A 16,663-nucleotide genomic window follows, 5' to 3' on the forward strand; every position below is an offset into this window, starting at 1 on the left:
TACCTTTTTAGTTTGTGATTGGACATTGTCGAGCGTGAAAGACGCAAGATGACTACATTCTATATCGTTAACTACACTGTTGTCGCTGTCCACCTCATTGGTTGCAGTCAAGTTATGTTCCGCTTCGTTACTTGCCGCCGCGAACCTAAATTTCGTTTTGCCAAAGTTGGCCACAATTCCTTTCACACTCTGCTGCCCGGGCGCAATCCACGATGGAAGGATGACACAGGCATCGCTGGAAACGAAAAACCAAAACCCGCTGATGGTATCTAAGCAGTTACCAGTTACGGAACTCGTTTTATACCTACCCATCGTGAGCGAAAACAGCAGCTTCGTTCAAGAAAGTCACTAAAACCAGCGCTAGCAGCGAGCGCATTTTTGTCCGATCCGATCGTACCGGTCGTTCAGCGCAAACTGGAGCCACGATTGATCTGATAACCGGCCCCGATCGTCTATATGTCTGGGGTTCCCCGTGGGGAACCACGCGGTGTCATTGCCGGGGTTATCGCATTCTCGGCGAATCTGTTCATTAGGCATGTATTGATGGTATTTTGCTCGGTCGACGCACACTGTCTTACTCCCGGTGGGTGGGGCTACATGTCAGCTGTCTTAAGATGCTGGGGATATGCGCCGCGATCTTCGCGACTTGTGATGGTCTCTGTTTTGATCTTTTTGCTTCATCTGTAGATAGCTACACACGCACTACATATAAATCACAAACAAACCAAATATGCTTTTAGCCTTTCTTATTTGTTGTTTAGTGATGTTGAAAAATGAAATGAAAAAATAATAAATATTAAGTTGACAAAATTGATCAAACAAAAAACGGAAGATAAAGATGGAATGAATTAAAAATAAATTGAACATAAATTAGAACGGACGAGAAAAGAAGATTAATCAGGGACCTTAAGTACTTCACAAAGTTTTATCTCTGATTAGTAAAACGGAGATTTCCCTAAATAAACTCTTATAATATGTTGTATGGCTCAAAATTGCTGATAAACTGCTATGCACAATCCAAACGGCTGGTCCCGATTAACAAGAGACAATTTTTATCGTAGTTAATAAGTAAATAGAGGTGAGTTTTATTTGAGTCGACAAATAAAAATTATTTAGAAGAATGAAAAAGATTAATCGAGGCTTAATCAATCGCCCGCACGCTTCTTAGTCTCCAAATTTCATCAACTGGCTGAAAGAGGAGTTTTCCTTGTTAAACAACATAACAGGTGGTAGGTTAAAAGTTTTAATCACACGTCTCGTCTAAAGCTGCGTCTAATACGTCAATGAGGGGTCAAACGCTACGTTGACTTCTGCCAAACACAGTGAACAAAAAATAACAGAATTGAGAAACTTAACACGACAGCCACAAATAAATGGGCAAGAACATTTCTAATTTGTTGACAGCACCCATTAGCCTCGCCAGCACCGTGGGACACGCACGCGGTACCCTCGTCAATCCGGAACTGTCCGTTCGTATCATTAGTCGAAGGGGAAAAGGTGGTGATTTTGGGAAGTAGAGGATGACCCTTATCGGTACTTCGGTAGCTGTCGTATTCGTCATGATCGGAGTGTACGGCATGTGTGGCATCTTATGTGTTTGATGTTTGCCCAAGCTAGTGAGTATCAACACGGCTACACTTAGCGAGAAAATTGTAAAATAAACAGCCAATATTTGCCCAGCTTAAGATGTTTACACGCTGCCGCTAGTCATTTGTGGAAATCCCATCTTGCTGTCTCAAAGGCTACTTCAAACGAAACATCATTAAACTAGAATAAAGCGCTAATAGAAAACGAGTTTATACATCATAATAGATACTGATGTTCAGTTGATCGGGCGGGATTTATCCAACGGGATTCGAAGCGGGAATTATCCAACGGAAATTGAAACACTATTTGAACTAACATTTCCTTCATTACCTAAATCGGTGTTTAAATCAGAAAAACTTACCCTTCATTTTGGAAAAAACCTTTGCTAACCTATTTGATGGCAAAACATTCTTTAGCCACTCATAACTATGGGAATGAAGGATAACCAGTCATCAACCAAACACGGAATATCAAAAAACAATGCATATAATTTTCATTTCTAGAATTTTGAAACAATCGTGAGAATAATATTGATGAAGATTATACGAAGGCTGTGGTCTTCTCAGGGTTCTTTTCAGGGTATGGCACAAGTGATTGAAATTTGATTTCATTAGCGTCGGACTGCTTGTTTGGTCGCTAGCAAAGCCACGCAAAACAAAGAGACGCGCTAGGCAAACAAATGAACCGCGTGCGAATCGTTGACTTACTCTGGGACGCGAGTCCTTTTTGGGAAAGAATGCATCCGGACGGATTTCGCGTGCAACTCGCGCAAAGCTCACCGTTATCTGGAAAGCTCACAAAACGCAGCATGAAGTCCCCTGCCTGAATGGCACGGAAAGCAAGTGCAAACTTCCGGGAATCGAAAGGACCCGACGGATTTCGTCCGGATAGCCTCAGATGGCAATCGCAATAGTGTGCCCTGGTCGATGGTTATGTGCAGCACATCGGTTCCGACATTCTTGCCCGAAAATGCAGCAACACATTTGGGGTAAGCTCATAGACGATGTGGTGAGATTTTCGCGATTCGCTTGTTGTACGAAATGTGTGAAAACAAAACACGCCGCCAATGTGCCGGCGTTGGGACGATCATTGTGGTTGGCCGGTGTTGCTGCTGGTGATGTTGCCATTGTTTGGCGGCAGTCGCTGGAGAATGCAAAAGTGTGGACTGAATATTGGCGCAACGATGGCTTCGCAGGTGTTTAAGTTTATCTGGAAACAAAAGGTGCGATTGCAAATAAAAAGACCAATCGTCACATAATGAATACAGTGTGGAAGAAAGCAATGTTTTCCTGTAAACACAAGAGGAAGGAACGAAGTGAACAAAGCTTCGTAGTATTGCGTCGTGTTTTAGAAGTTTTCTACTTGTTTACAATTTGATTTTGATTATTTTTTATACAGTTATAATTTAATTTCTTTGCTAATGAAACTAGCAAAATATTCTCCAATTTTCTCTTATTTATAATATAAGAAGCTCCATAAGGTTTTGAACAAATCAGAATGCATAACACTTCAGAATGAATGCTAAGAAGGCAGCACCGCCATTTCCCAACCTAATGCGACTTATTTCTCGTCTTTCTTCTGTCTCAATCGAGTCCGGTTGAAAATATTCCTGCTTTTTGAACTAGTGCAGTTAATTGTTTACAAAAGAGCCGCATGCTTTCTAGAAAACGCATTAGTGATCCTTGGTTTACCAGTGTTGTGTTGAGTCTTATGTGTGGATTTATTGTTCTGAAGTGTAGGAGCATAAATGTGCACGTACTATTCGGTCGGAAGTAAGCTTGAGAAGTTGAATGCACTAGAAAGCTCTATAGGTTTCTGGCTTGTTGGTGCCTTCTGGACATTCGAGCAATGAGAAAATGAAAGCCAACAACCGAGCGTCGTTCTGCTGGTTGTGCGGTAGCTTTTGTCGTAGTTGAGAAACTATTGTTGTGGAAAATTGAGAAACGAACATTCCAGTAATATCCTGGCTGAGCTCTAGTTTTATAAGTAAATACTTGAAGCAGAAAGTATTTTCAGATTTTGTGTATAACATAGATTGATATATGTATAGCGCAATAATATAGAAGCAAAATCAAACAAAAAAACCCACAATCGTTTTGGTTATGCGAAAGATATAAGTTGTACCCCTTTGGTGGAACGGAAAACAGCTTGCAGATTAAATCATTTAATTGGTTACAAAAATATCTGCGAAGAAAACAAATTAAAAAAAAAATTAAAACAGCTTGAGCGAACCAAAAGACTATGTAACGATGAAAATGGAATGCAATTCCAATACTGAACTGGTAGCAGTTTTGCAATAATGCCGTATACCGATTGTAAAAAAAGGTAGGTAATTTAAAAAATAACCACAAAAAAGGCAATTTGAAATTTGAATGATGAATATTCAATATTAATGGTAACGAGACAGCTGATGGATTGAAATTGAAATCATCTCTTTTCCGAGCAATCCGTTCTAATAGCAAGGGTTGATGCATAAATTCACCATCTGTAGGAATTTAAATAACAAGTCATTTAACTATGTTGGTTTTTGATACAATAATATTTCATTTAGCGCAAAAAGCATGATAATATCCTTCCAAATCAATCTTTTTCCAATATTAAAATGTAATCTACAACAATAATCGTTTTGGTCATCATTACAGGTAACGTTTCAAAAAAATAAACGGAAAAATTATTTTCTTATCAATATTTGTTTTATTTCATCGGTAGGCTATATAGATCGCTTAAGTGTTTTCAATTAACTATTTCTCTCCCTATCATTTTCACCTTCTCAACCTCACCATCTCTCTGAGCGGTCTTTTACATTTTCCCATCTCATTTCCCCCCCCTCTATGTTGTACCTTCAGCCGTACGGCGAACCCAAACCGCACAACACCGATACCACCATTGTTGCAATGTATCTAGCATTAAATTATTTATTGTCTTGTATTTTATTATTCAATGAGATGGTAGATAGAGTTCTATGTATGTATCGCCCGTATCGTTCCGTTCCGCTCATCTCAGTATGCCGGTTTGTTTTTTCTTGTTCAACCCACCTTTCGCATCCCCTTTAAATAATTCACTATCCGTTTTGCGCCATGCATAACTTTGCTTTGTTTTAGGCTCCTCAATTGCTGGTGAGATAACATTTTTGTTTCAAGATGCATTGTTTTTTTGGGGATATTTTCGGTTCAGAAATATGTATATTCCACAAATCTTCCTTAATTTGAACGAAAACTAGCGTTGATGAGAAGGAAGAAAAATTGTGATTCTACCGAAAAGGTGTTTGATGTCTTCGAACACAAAGAAATTTGGCTGAAGGTGATAAAAACCGATTTAAATTTGTTTGCATCTCTAATAGTTTGACGTTACATGTGCCTAAGCGTATCAATGTTTTCTGCTTTTTGTATCTGTTCTAACTATGCAAAAATGAAATTCACTAAAACAAATGTTTTACCCATTGCCTTGCATTTTTCTCTTAGCTGCGGCGATACCTATACAATGTAGTTAAAAATATGGGTGTTATGTCGAAAGATCGATCCCTTTTTTGCTTTGTTTGGCGACTTCTTTATTAGTTTACTGCACAAAACTATGTATGCGCTGATAGAATACTTTTGCTATATACAGTTCAACTTTGATAAACTTCTTGTTTGTTTGTTGGGGTTGCTTTTCCTTTGCGTTTACAATATGATGTTGAAGTGTACTTTGTCATTTTAACGTTTGCTAGTATTGAATTGTATTCAGTTAATGTCGAACTTCTTCCGCGCCAGCGGACAATACATGGCTATATGCTTGGTGAAATGTGATCGAAATCGTTTAAGTTTTTGTTTATTTGTTATCACTTTATTCCATTATAAACGGGTTAACAAATTTAGCTACACCATCGGTCACTTGGTAGCGTTTCTTTTTTCGAACAACATTGTTTTGTTATTCCATTCCACTGCTGGTTTTACCACCGTTTATGTTTTTATTTTGTTACGTTTGGAATTTCTAATTCTCGACGGAAGACATCTACTTACATGGTATGCTTTCCCTGTCGACAACCCGACGCACCAACGTCGTTCGTGGCGTGATAGTACGGGAGGCTGTATAAGTGATGATTTATGCTCGAGATTTATTCCACCTACGTTGGTGCTGTAAGGTGTAAACCGTATAAGGTGACACCCAACAGCATTTACGATTGAATCAGCTTGGAGAGATATTCGGCCACCATTTCGCAAACACCATTCGTGCGAGCAATTAAAAAGGAAATGTATTTCGAAAGAGGGTGCGAAAACCAAAAAACTCCCTCCCCGTGTCGAAAAGAATGGTAGGAAATGGAACCATATTTTAATGGGACATAATATTTATGATGCGTGAAACGGAATATAATTTCGCCAGGAAGCTGACTCCGCTGCAGCACCGCGCGGAAACCCCCATCCAAGCGCTTAATGTGTTTTTAAACGGAAATGGCCGGCACATGTGTTCGGCGCGAAAAGGGTTGAGCTTCTGGGGGGTTGAACTTTTGGGGAAAATCTTCTCGAGAGTGAAGTTTCTTCGGTTGACGAGTGCTCGTGTGTGTTTGTTTGAAGGTTGGGTGTGTTTGGAGGAAGTTGTGGACCGTAAAGGTACCACGCTGTCAGGGATTTAATTGAGTTTTAATAACTTTTAAAATAACTGTGAAATTATTTGGCAACATGACGCGCTTCAAGATGTGTGTATGGCGAAGAAAGACTGCAAATGGAAGTTTTCCCTTTCGGTGGAAACCCCAATATCCTCTGTTTTTGGATTTCACGGAGGAAGTTTTTTGGAAAGAGTGTATGGAAGGCAGAAAGTTTTACTGCGCGATGGTAGTAAAATTATGCTGATGATCTATTCCACTCTTATTTGAAGAATAAAATGGTTGACCCTGGTTATGAGTAGAGTCCACGTTCAAGAGGGATCAGGAAAATAAAAACTCATCAATGAGCTTAACTTTAACCTTTTCGATGTTAAAGTCATAAATTTTTTGTCCATAATCTTCATTGTACAGAAATAAAAACTCAAACACTTCTGTGTGCGAAGCATGACACGTAAAAACCTACAGCGATCTCAATTATTGGTTGCGGTGTAAAGCGCTACAGCTAAAACCACAAGACTGCCGCACTTTATTTAAAAGTGTGGGAACGGGGTGGCACAGGTTTTCCGAAAGCTGATGCATAAACATTAATTAAAATTATATCGTAAACCGTAATACGGTAGCCCGAAACATGAAAGCTTGCTCCCCCTTCGCACGGGAGGGTTTATCATGTAGCAGCCTCTCATTCGAGGATGAATGGCACAAAAAAGGCTCGTCTTCATTATCGAATTTGGTATCTCCTGTTACATGCCAGTGAACCGACGTACAGCCTCCACATTTCCAGTGGCGTCCTATCGTTCCACCAACGTGAGCATATTTTGCTACTATTTTTCCTTTCATTCCATGGATTATCGAAGAAACGAATGGACGGAAAAAGGAGCGTACGGGGTGAAAAAGGTTAACCCGCTTTTCAAGCTTAATGTTTTATGGAACAACTGAAAGTGGAAACTTAATTCCACTCTCTGTGAAAATGTTTACCAGGTACCAGGAGCCTCCATTTCTTAGAAATTAAAGCAAAACTATTATTCCATAAAATTAACCTTGGATTAATCGATTTGATCCTACATTCATAAGCATAGATTTTGAAATTCAATGAACTAGAATTAATTTCCCCATTTTCTCATCAATAAAAGTCTCATCAAATGGGATATTTGTAACAGATAAAAGGTTACCCAAACGGTTCTGCTTGCGAAACGGTGTTCAAATATCCTCCATTTAACATGTATGTACAATCAATGAACATTACGTCTTACGGGTTTACGTTTGTACAAGCTCTTATGTGGTTAAACTATCCTTATTTTTGACACACTTCATAAATTCCGTTTTGACCACACACTTCTTCACTGTTTTGCTTTTGCTAGCTGCGTTTGTTTTACTTACGTTTTGTAGCTATTTACGATGCTTGATTTTTGTTTTTCTGTTTGGTTTTATAAAGTGCACTTATAATTGTAACAAATCCTTTTTTTTTTCTTCCTAGCTGTATTTGGTATCGCCCTTTCCTGCCCACGTTGCCCATTGGAGCATTAATTATGGGCCCGTGCTGAACATTTCCGTGTTCCATTTTAAACTCGGTTGAAAATGATACTCCTCGAGGGTGCATTTGATAAGAGCCTCAGTTGTTATGTTCATTTCGATACTCGGTCTCTCGCCCCAACTTGGTTAATTGTGGTGTGTAAAAGTGTTCTGTTAATTTGTTTTGATTGTTTTAGTACTTTGATGAGTGGTTTTGTTTTTTTGTTCTGTCAGTAGCCCTACTTGGGCAATGTTAATTAGTGGACTTGCGGCATATGCGTGTGTGTTTAAACTCACTCAAATGATTTGGTTTATTATATGTACCTGTTACGGCTGCCTGCGACTGTGTCCTGCCGAACCCTCGTGCTTTTCACGGCATTGCAGCAATTGTAGCTGTCGGTGTAAAGTTTTCCCTTTTTTGTTTTGTTGGTTTCCTCCGCTTGGCAGCTTGTTGCGGATTTACTATGCGGCTAATTTTTATCGTACTTATCATAATGTACATACACACACACACTAACAGCGAACGGTAACACCCAGACACGCAGCTTCATGTAAACGTCAGCAACATCAACAGACCATAAATCATCAGCAAACAACAACTAACGAACGCGACCGTGCGCCGACGGCTGAAGATGTCCACCGCGTGGGATTTGTTGTTCAGGATCCAGTGCGGTTGGCGCGACGGGATCGGTGCCGGCATTTGCGTGTTCCGCGGCTTCTCCAGCCCACCGTTACCGTTGCCGGCCGCACCTCCGGCCCCCAGTCCGTTGCCGGTTCCCATCGTGGCACCGTTCGGCCCGACCATTTGGTTTCCCCCCGGACCTCCTGGTGTGAAGAGAGACGAGAACAACGGGAGAGAAAAGTGATGGAAAATTAGTTGGAAAACGGTATGAGCCAGACGTCCATCAGTGGATGTGGACCGATTGCGTGGGTATGTGCAGTTGCCGACAGTAGTGCATTTATTTGCAGCAATGCAATCAAACTCGTTTTTCTGTTGATGACGATGTTCAAGGATACATTTATATCTTTTATTTTAGATTGAACTTTAATTCGAGCAAACCAAATTAACATAAAACTGGCGACTTTTAGAAAAATTTCTACGTACAATCATATCTTTTATTTTAATTTGAACTTTAATTTAATTTGAATTTTATTTTAATGCAAAGTAAGCTAAAGAAAATGGAAACGGAATTTTGAACAATTCAAACCTTCGGATGAAAGGAACAGACTTTTTGAAATCCACACATAGTTCATCCTCAAACCAGATCACCAGATGAAAGGTGGCTTAAATTTAGCAGCATCGCGTTAAGATCATTGACGCATACAGGACCTTCCACCCGACAACGCACCATAGTGCATATAATTAAAAATGAAAGCATAAAATACAGTTTCACGGAGATGGACGTGAAATAGTGTCCCCTGGCCCTTGCCCGGGATGGTGGACAGTATTTTATTTTATTCCACCGCTCACCGACAAACTTTTCCTCCGACGGGCAACACTTTAGTGTTTTGTTCGCCGCAGGGCGATGTCATTAAAAATAAACAAAATTATGCACCGAACCGCTCGGTTCCGCTGTCAGTTGGGGTGGGGCGTCCGGGGAAATCTCGGGAAAAACTCGCCCAGGGACGAACACCAACATGGCCGGCGGATTTGTGCCATGTTTTCCAGTTTTATTCCATTTTTATTGCACCGTTCAGGGATTGAAAATTGTGTTTGGAAAAAATTATCCTGGGGAAAATAGTTGTTCGCCGCAGGAGATAGTTTAAAACAAAAGTGCAAAGTGCACGTCAGAAAAGCATCCAAAAGCAGACACACACACACACACAGGAGGGGGGGGGGGTGGGGGGTGAAAGAAGAAGAAGAAAAAAACGACCGGGATCGATGGTGATGCTCAAAGAACTGATAATCACATCAATTAATTTATTGTCGTGGGCTTGTTTCATTGTGATGCAATAAAAATTAATTGAGCCTACGCTTTTCGCGGGAAGAATTTTCAATTATGACACCGGGACTATCGGGCCACCGGTGGGAAAACGGGCAGGGTGGGTGGGATGGAAAAAACAGGGAATATGTTCGCTCGCAGGCTCGCTGAAGCACAATAATCGAGTAACAAAAATCGGTGGAAAAAAAATGCAACTGCATCAGTGGCAGAAAAAGAAAGCAAAACACGCGGCACAAAATGGGAGATTATGTTCGTGGGGCGCAAAACCGTTTCGATGCGTGATCGGTGATTACTGGTTGATGCGTTTTTCATTCTTCCTTTTTTGTCCACTCCCGGGGGCAATAGATCATAACTGCATGATCAGACAACACATCCGCATCGTAATCAGACGGCAGATATTTAGACGGCTTGGCAGCTAGAACATGTACCGAGCGAGGGAATGCTCGTTAAATGCTACCCGGAAAACTAATTTATGTATTTCCGTCCACCCATTCCGCAGTTTCTCTCATGGTAATATTTGTTTGGGAAAACAACTTTTTGTTTGCATTCATCATAATTTCCGTGATATTTTTTTTCAATTTTGGTTTTTTTTGAGAGCATATTACCAAACCAGCTAAATAATGTTAAAACAACTTTAGAATGCATAAAAATGGAAGAAAGTGTTAAACCAGCTGTAGAAAGTATACACATTTAGGTATACTTCGGATAAATATTTTTCTTAAGTAGATCTCTCTTTAATGCAGTGATACTCAACTTGCGGCGATAATTTTGTGTATCACGAGGATTTTAAAAGATTTTAAAACAACGTTCGAAAATGAATAAATAATCTCAATGTAGTACTGTATTCTTAAGCATGAAAATATCTGCCAATTTGTCTCCCAATACATAAATGTAAATTCCATACCTTCGTGCACCGACAAACTGCCCAGATAGTCATTCTCCTGGATGTGGTTGTTGATGTAGGTGTCCCGGTTGAACCCGTTACTTCCCTTGCCCGCGTCGTGCCCTTTGCCATGAGAATGTTGCTTTCTTCGTGGTTGCTTTACAGTCGATGGCACGTACGGCGTTGGCGTTGTCGTTGGTTTCGGAGGTAAGTGAAGCTCTGTTTAAAAGAGTTCAAACAAAGAGAAAAAACCGAATAAGAAAATCAATTTCAGACGAAAAGGACAAGAGTTTCTTTTGTCATAAATAACATAATAAAATAGACTAGGTTAAAAATAGAGTATATAAGCCATTACTAGTACAAATTATTTCGATTATTATTATTGAAATCCCCTTCCTATCATTGGTACCTTGAAGCCGTATCCTGGCATCGGATTTTCCCAGCGCATTGATGCTCGAGCAAATGTACGGCCCAAAGTCGCCCTTGTGTAGGTTTTTCACCGTCAAGTTCAGCTGCCACGTGTAGGCGTTCAGTTTTTCCTCGGTGATGGTGTACTTCTCACCCTCGTACAATTTCATACCTTTAAATGGAACCAACGGAGGGGAAAAAGATATGCTTATCTTTTTTCAAGGAATTTAAATAGTTCCAGAATTGTACTCATGTTGACCTCATACTTTCAAACTTACCATCATGTTTATGCCAACCATTCAGTGGCGTTGGGAATGCTTCCACAATACACTGCAGAAGAACATGGCTTTCCACTGGAGCTGCCACTAATTGGTTTCCTGCTTTAACGTTCGGTGGAACTGCGGAAGGATTTTAAGAAGATGGAAATAAAAAGTAATTGAGAAGGAATTGCGACATCGGTGGCTACTAACTACTTAAATGAATGTTAGTTCTGGAAGTTTTGTGAACATGAAATCGTTTAACTGTAGGTCAATAATTTGACGAAAAATATACAATATTCTTCCTTATCTGCTCAACTGAACTTCTATTAATATGTTTTGAGTTATCAATTGACACAGAAAGCAATGGAAGGCAATACAAAATGCATTCAGATAAAAGGGAAACCTTTCCGGTGATAAAAAAAGAGCACCTGTTCAATTTATTGCAGCGCTACAAAACTAAATAAATGCAAAGAGCGAATAAATCCCCCGGCTCTAGGTACTTACAGTTCACTTGCACGTCGAACCGTTTGCTCACCGAGGGCGGCACTCCGTTCGAGGCAATGCAGAGATAGCCTCCCATGTCGGTCCGCTGCACTTGGTTCAGCACCAGCCGTTCGCCCTCGACCAGCTTCACAACTGCGGAGAGAATAAACGAATGGGCGAAAGATAAAATCCGCTTTAGGTTTTTTGGTTTAATAAAAAGGCACACAAAGCGTTGGGATTGGCGAGTGCACTAGAAAATCGTTGTGGAAAAGGGGGAAAAACCCCCGCAGGACGCGCAAAAGGGAAACTTTAAAAACTTTAAAACACAATTTAATGAAGTGAAATCCTTTCCCACAGACGGGTGGTTCATTTTTCTCCGGTTTTTGATCTCCTGCTTTCCCCGCCCTGGCACTTTCCCCGTTCGGTAATTAACTGGCGTCGGATTTTGACCTTCGGGGTTACTCTGAAGTAGTTAGTAAATCAAACACCTTGACAGGAAACTATGCCAAAGGATGCAAAAGAATAAGGAAAAAAACCGGACGACGGTGTAACAGTAAAGGAAAAAGAAAGAGAAGCAATGTAAAAACTCCAACTTGCAGCAGCTTACCTTGCTTTTCCCGACCCTCCGTTCGCACGACGATGTCCTTGCCATTTTCACGCTTCCACTGGACTGTCGGTTCGGGGACGCCCGTCGCCTGGCACACCAGCTGCACGTTGCCCCCCTCATTGGCCACGCCGCCCTCGAGCGTGTTCATCTCGTGCTCGTTCAGGATGTCGGGCGGCACGACGACGTCCAAGTTGCCCGACTGTAATTATGGTTTCTTCGTTAGTTCTCTATTTTTGTTCACGGTTTTTCACGCTACACTCCCGCGGCGAAAGTAAGTGTATTCATGGGGCAATTACAACATTTGCTGGCGCGTTCAGGTGGAAATGGGTTGCTTGTGGTTTGTGTTTTGGTTTCTTCATCCCTTCGGTGGGACAAATTTAAACAGCCACAGCGACACAAATGGTGGGTGATTGAGGAGACAAAGGAGCTTTAAAAAGGAATGTTTAGGGAAAGAACTCATCCATGTACTGGATTTTTTATGAGAGACGGCGTTATCCTTCCGAATAAAAACGTATATGGTAAAGAGAAAACCGAGCTTTATATTTGAATGAAAAAGAAATGATGGACAAACTAAAACTAAAAACCGTCGTGCATCCCTAAAACTAGGTTTCAAACGAAGTGATGGCGTAAAACGTCGTAACTCTTCACTCACCTGATGTCGCATCGGGTCCGTGTTCACCTGGCACATGTAGCTGCCGGAGTCGTTGAGCTGCACGTGCGAGATGTGCAGCTTCCACGTGTTGTGCCCATTGTGCGTAACCGATAGTCGCGGGTTTAGCGCCACCATGTGTGTGTGAATGGCGAGGATAGCTTTCGAGTCCGATTTGATCCACGCCACCTGGATGGTTCGATAATTGTATAACAATGTTTGACAATTTTTTATAAACTTTGAAGGTAATGATTTCATGTTAACTGTTCTTAAAACACGATACCACGATTATGACGTCACCGTACCATTTAGTACACGAAACCCCGCCGATGATTTATTGCAAATGTTTTTTTGTCTAAAATTTAGTCAATTAGGCCTCGATGGATATTGTCGAAATTGATACTAGCAGCCGTACAAGAACAAAACTCTAACAGGATCAGAAGGAGGCAAAATAGAAAACACAAAACGGCAACGGATTTTTATTTTCCAAAACTTTTATGCACGCGTTTCATTAGGGCAGTGATTTTCCACTTTTTCCCCCGTCGGTATTAGAACGGGCTCGAGAGGCGTTATTTAGGCGAGCCTGCGTGTCGATAAAAAGTTCGGCTTTGTTTTCAATAAATTTCGTAAATGAGATCATCAATAACGGGGACTATGAAACAGCACTAAATGGCATGCCGCACGGGCGCCGTTCCGTTGTTTCGCCGGGGTTGCTACCGTCGACCGTTTTGAGGGTAGGAAGAGACCCGTTTGGCTTGTGCGAGAGGGGTGGGAAAATTAATTTGAGCTCATCCAAACGTGGCCCCGGGTTGGAGATGACAGTTTCTGCACGCAGGTCAATTTATAATTTTATATCAACGCTCGCTTGCACAAAATAACAAGCGAGGATGTTTGGAGCAATTTTGATGGCAATGAAACCTTTTCCTAGAGCATAGAGCTCTCACAGTTCTACGGATCACAAAAAATAAAACTTGTGAGAATGAAATATATTTCTTAAATTTTGAACCCGAGTTTTGAGAGATGTTTTACCGTATAAAAAATAATCTCGAGTATACACATAACAAATTTTAAAACAAAATTCGTTCATCCTTATGACATTTAATTGTTGAAGATTTACTTAGAATAGTTGGATGCGGTCGATTTTACAAAACATTGCATTAATCGTCTTCCATAACGTGCTACTTACCCGGTACTGTCCTAAATTGTTCACAACACAAGTGAAAGACACATCCCTGCCCTGCGTTACCGTCAGATTGTCCAGTGGTGCCAGAAACTCCGGCTTCACCTCGGTCTGTGTGCCATGGCCTGCGGTACATGCGGAGTGGGAAGGGAAAATTGGGAAACCCCAAGTGAAACGTTAGAAACGCCTTCACCAATATGGCTGACAACTCGGTGGGATTGCAAGATGACGAAATTATTTGCATCATTGCAAGGAAGAAGCATTGGAAACGAAAGAAGTAGAAAGAATTGAAATGAAACTCAAATAAAACAAGAAAACAACAGAGGGAAACTGATGGAAGCGAACGGAAAACACGCTAACCGGCGCGCCATTTATGTCGTCCATTATGATTATTTACCGCCGCGCATAAATCATACTAATTCGAGAAATTAAATTTCGTCTACAAACTTACCGTTTACCAGCAGCACGACTAATGATATATTTAACAAAAGCTTTAGTCCGAGCAGATTTATGTATCCCATCGCGAAGGTGCTTTGTTTCGGTGCATTCGTTTGCTCTATCACTCTGCTGCTTTCGAGGTATCACCTTCTTTGTTCCGCTTACAGATAAACACACTTACACTCCTCTCACTGTCTTCGGATCTGCACGATGCACTGCTTACCAGAACGCTTAATCCCTTTTTTGTGCGATTTGTTTGGTAGTTGCGAGTCCCTCCGAAGAAGGAGGATTTATCTCGTACCGATGAGACTCGCTACCACTTCCCGGCTTAAGCCACTTCACGGCGCTACACTTTCCGTTCACTTATTGCTGCACCGAATCGCCAGTTTCATGCCACCGAGCGAGGAGATCCTTGGGCGAACCACTTCACTCCAGTCCTTGCGCGGCATCGGTTGCTTTCAACAATCGGCGCTTTATTGTTTCGCATTGCTCACTTGTTCTCTTGCCGCCGCAGCTGCAGTAGCATAAATGCAAAATGTTCTCCACCATCACATGGCCGCCAGCTCCCCCACGGTCACCACCATCCCACCACGATGAAGTTCGTGCAATTTTTCACCGACACTCTGGCCACCACTTCAGCTGACGCGCGTTTTATTCATCCGCGTAATGCACCGGGGAAACACAAATGCACACTTTTCCACACCGGCTCGGGCACATGTGTGGCACGAGCGCCACACGGTGGTGGAGTGGGTTTCGAGTGGACATTAAGAACGTTGATTGCACCCGGAAATTCACTGTCCTTCTTTTTTGCTTCTTTCTGCTGTTTTGTTTCACTTCACTTTACGTCGGAAACGGAATGTTTTCCGCGGTTCTGGATTTGGTAAAGACGTAAACGACGTGGTAGTTGGCGGGTTTTTTCCTTCAAAATGATTACAAATAATGGAACACGATGAAATATGGCATACGGTAGTGTTTGGCGAAAGGGTGTTAATTGGAATGTATTACTGTTGCGCCTCAAAATGATTGCATATGGTTTTAGAAATGGGCTGGTGTGTGAGTAATATTCGCACAAGACTCCACGGGTGTGCCATTCCTAGGGCAATCTAGTAACCATATGCGTTGCCATTCGTAATAACAGTTCCTGAACATTACTCTCCGTAATTGCATTTTAAATAAGGAAACTTTTTTTTCGTTTCACAGAATTCCACTCCGAGCAAAAGTGTTCCATTGCCTACGAATATTTGTGACTAAGAGATTAGTACGTTTTGTTTGTTGATTTTATAGACGAATAATCCGATGAATTACTTGAATAATACGTGCAAATCACAAAGAATCTTTCTAATTATTTTTCCATCAACTGTTATGTATTGAATAGCTATGGATATTTTTCATCAGAAATTTCTTATTTAAAGGAGATTTTCAGCTAAATTTCTTTTCGATTACTTGAATTTTTTTGGTTCGTCACTCTATGGAGGAGTATCAAAGTTGTTTGAGCATTTTTCGTATTTGAAAAGTAGTTCTTAGCATGTTTTGTCGATCATTATCAACCATAAAATTTTCTCATACTAATTGGAAGAGGCATACGTGAGAAAAACAACACGTAACTACATTTAGATTAGGTGGTCTTAAATTGCATCCACATGCTTGCCTTCAGCACACTGTTGATACCATAAACAGAACATTAACAATTTTCAACAGCTTCCATATTTTTCCATGTTTTTCTTGACTGAAAAGAATTTCATTCATTATCGCTCACTAGTAATCGTTTTCATCAAGCAGATCAAAATTTGTGTGTGAAATGCATATAATTTTACGCTTTCATAATAATTTTACAACAGGTCCTTAGGAATAGCCCTAGGAGTATGCAAGTTTAACAGATGCTTCTCATAGATCGCCGCCGTTTAACAATCATGCATGATATTGTAGACAAAAGCCTAAACTTCTCCCACGGTTGAAAGATAAATTTGAATGGCTTTATAATTCATTGGATTGCCTCAAAATGGCATCATTTCACGTCCCAAGTGTGATACGGGACGACGTGTTGCCCCCGTGTGTTCATTGCTGTGACCGGTCGGAGAGACCGTTCGTGCCTAGATGTCACGTATGCAGAATTTTGCTAAATATGTCCTCACGGAAG

At 41.0% G+C, this 16,663-nt stretch overlaps 1 protein-coding gene across 1 annotated transcript; it reads right to left on the reverse strand.

Annotated features, from left to right (window-relative positions):
- Positions 1–8,222: 8,222 nt before the first annotated feature.
- LOC131263487 (protein amalgam) lies at positions 8,223–14,609 on the reverse strand. The gene is made up of 9 exons (XM_058265691.1): positions 14,540–14,609; positions 14,095–14,213; positions 12,912–13,097; positions 12,260–12,458; positions 11,674–11,805; positions 11,188–11,307; positions 10,911–11,081; positions 10,523–10,720; positions 8,223–8,497 (listed from the first exon to the last, which is right to left on the reverse strand). Exons 1-9 carry the CDS (start codon positions 14,607–14,609, stop codon positions 8,223–8,225), a joined length of 1,470 nt encoding a protein of 489 aa, XP_058121674.1.
- Between the last annotated feature and the right edge of the window lie 2,054 nt (positions 14,610–16,663).

This window comes from Anopheles coustani, chromosome 2 (assembly GCF_943734705.1).
Source record: "Anopheles coustani chromosome 2, idAnoCousDA_361_x.2, whole genome shotgun sequence".
NCBI lineage: Eukaryota > Metazoa > Arthropoda > Insecta > Diptera > Culicidae > Anopheles > Anopheles coustani.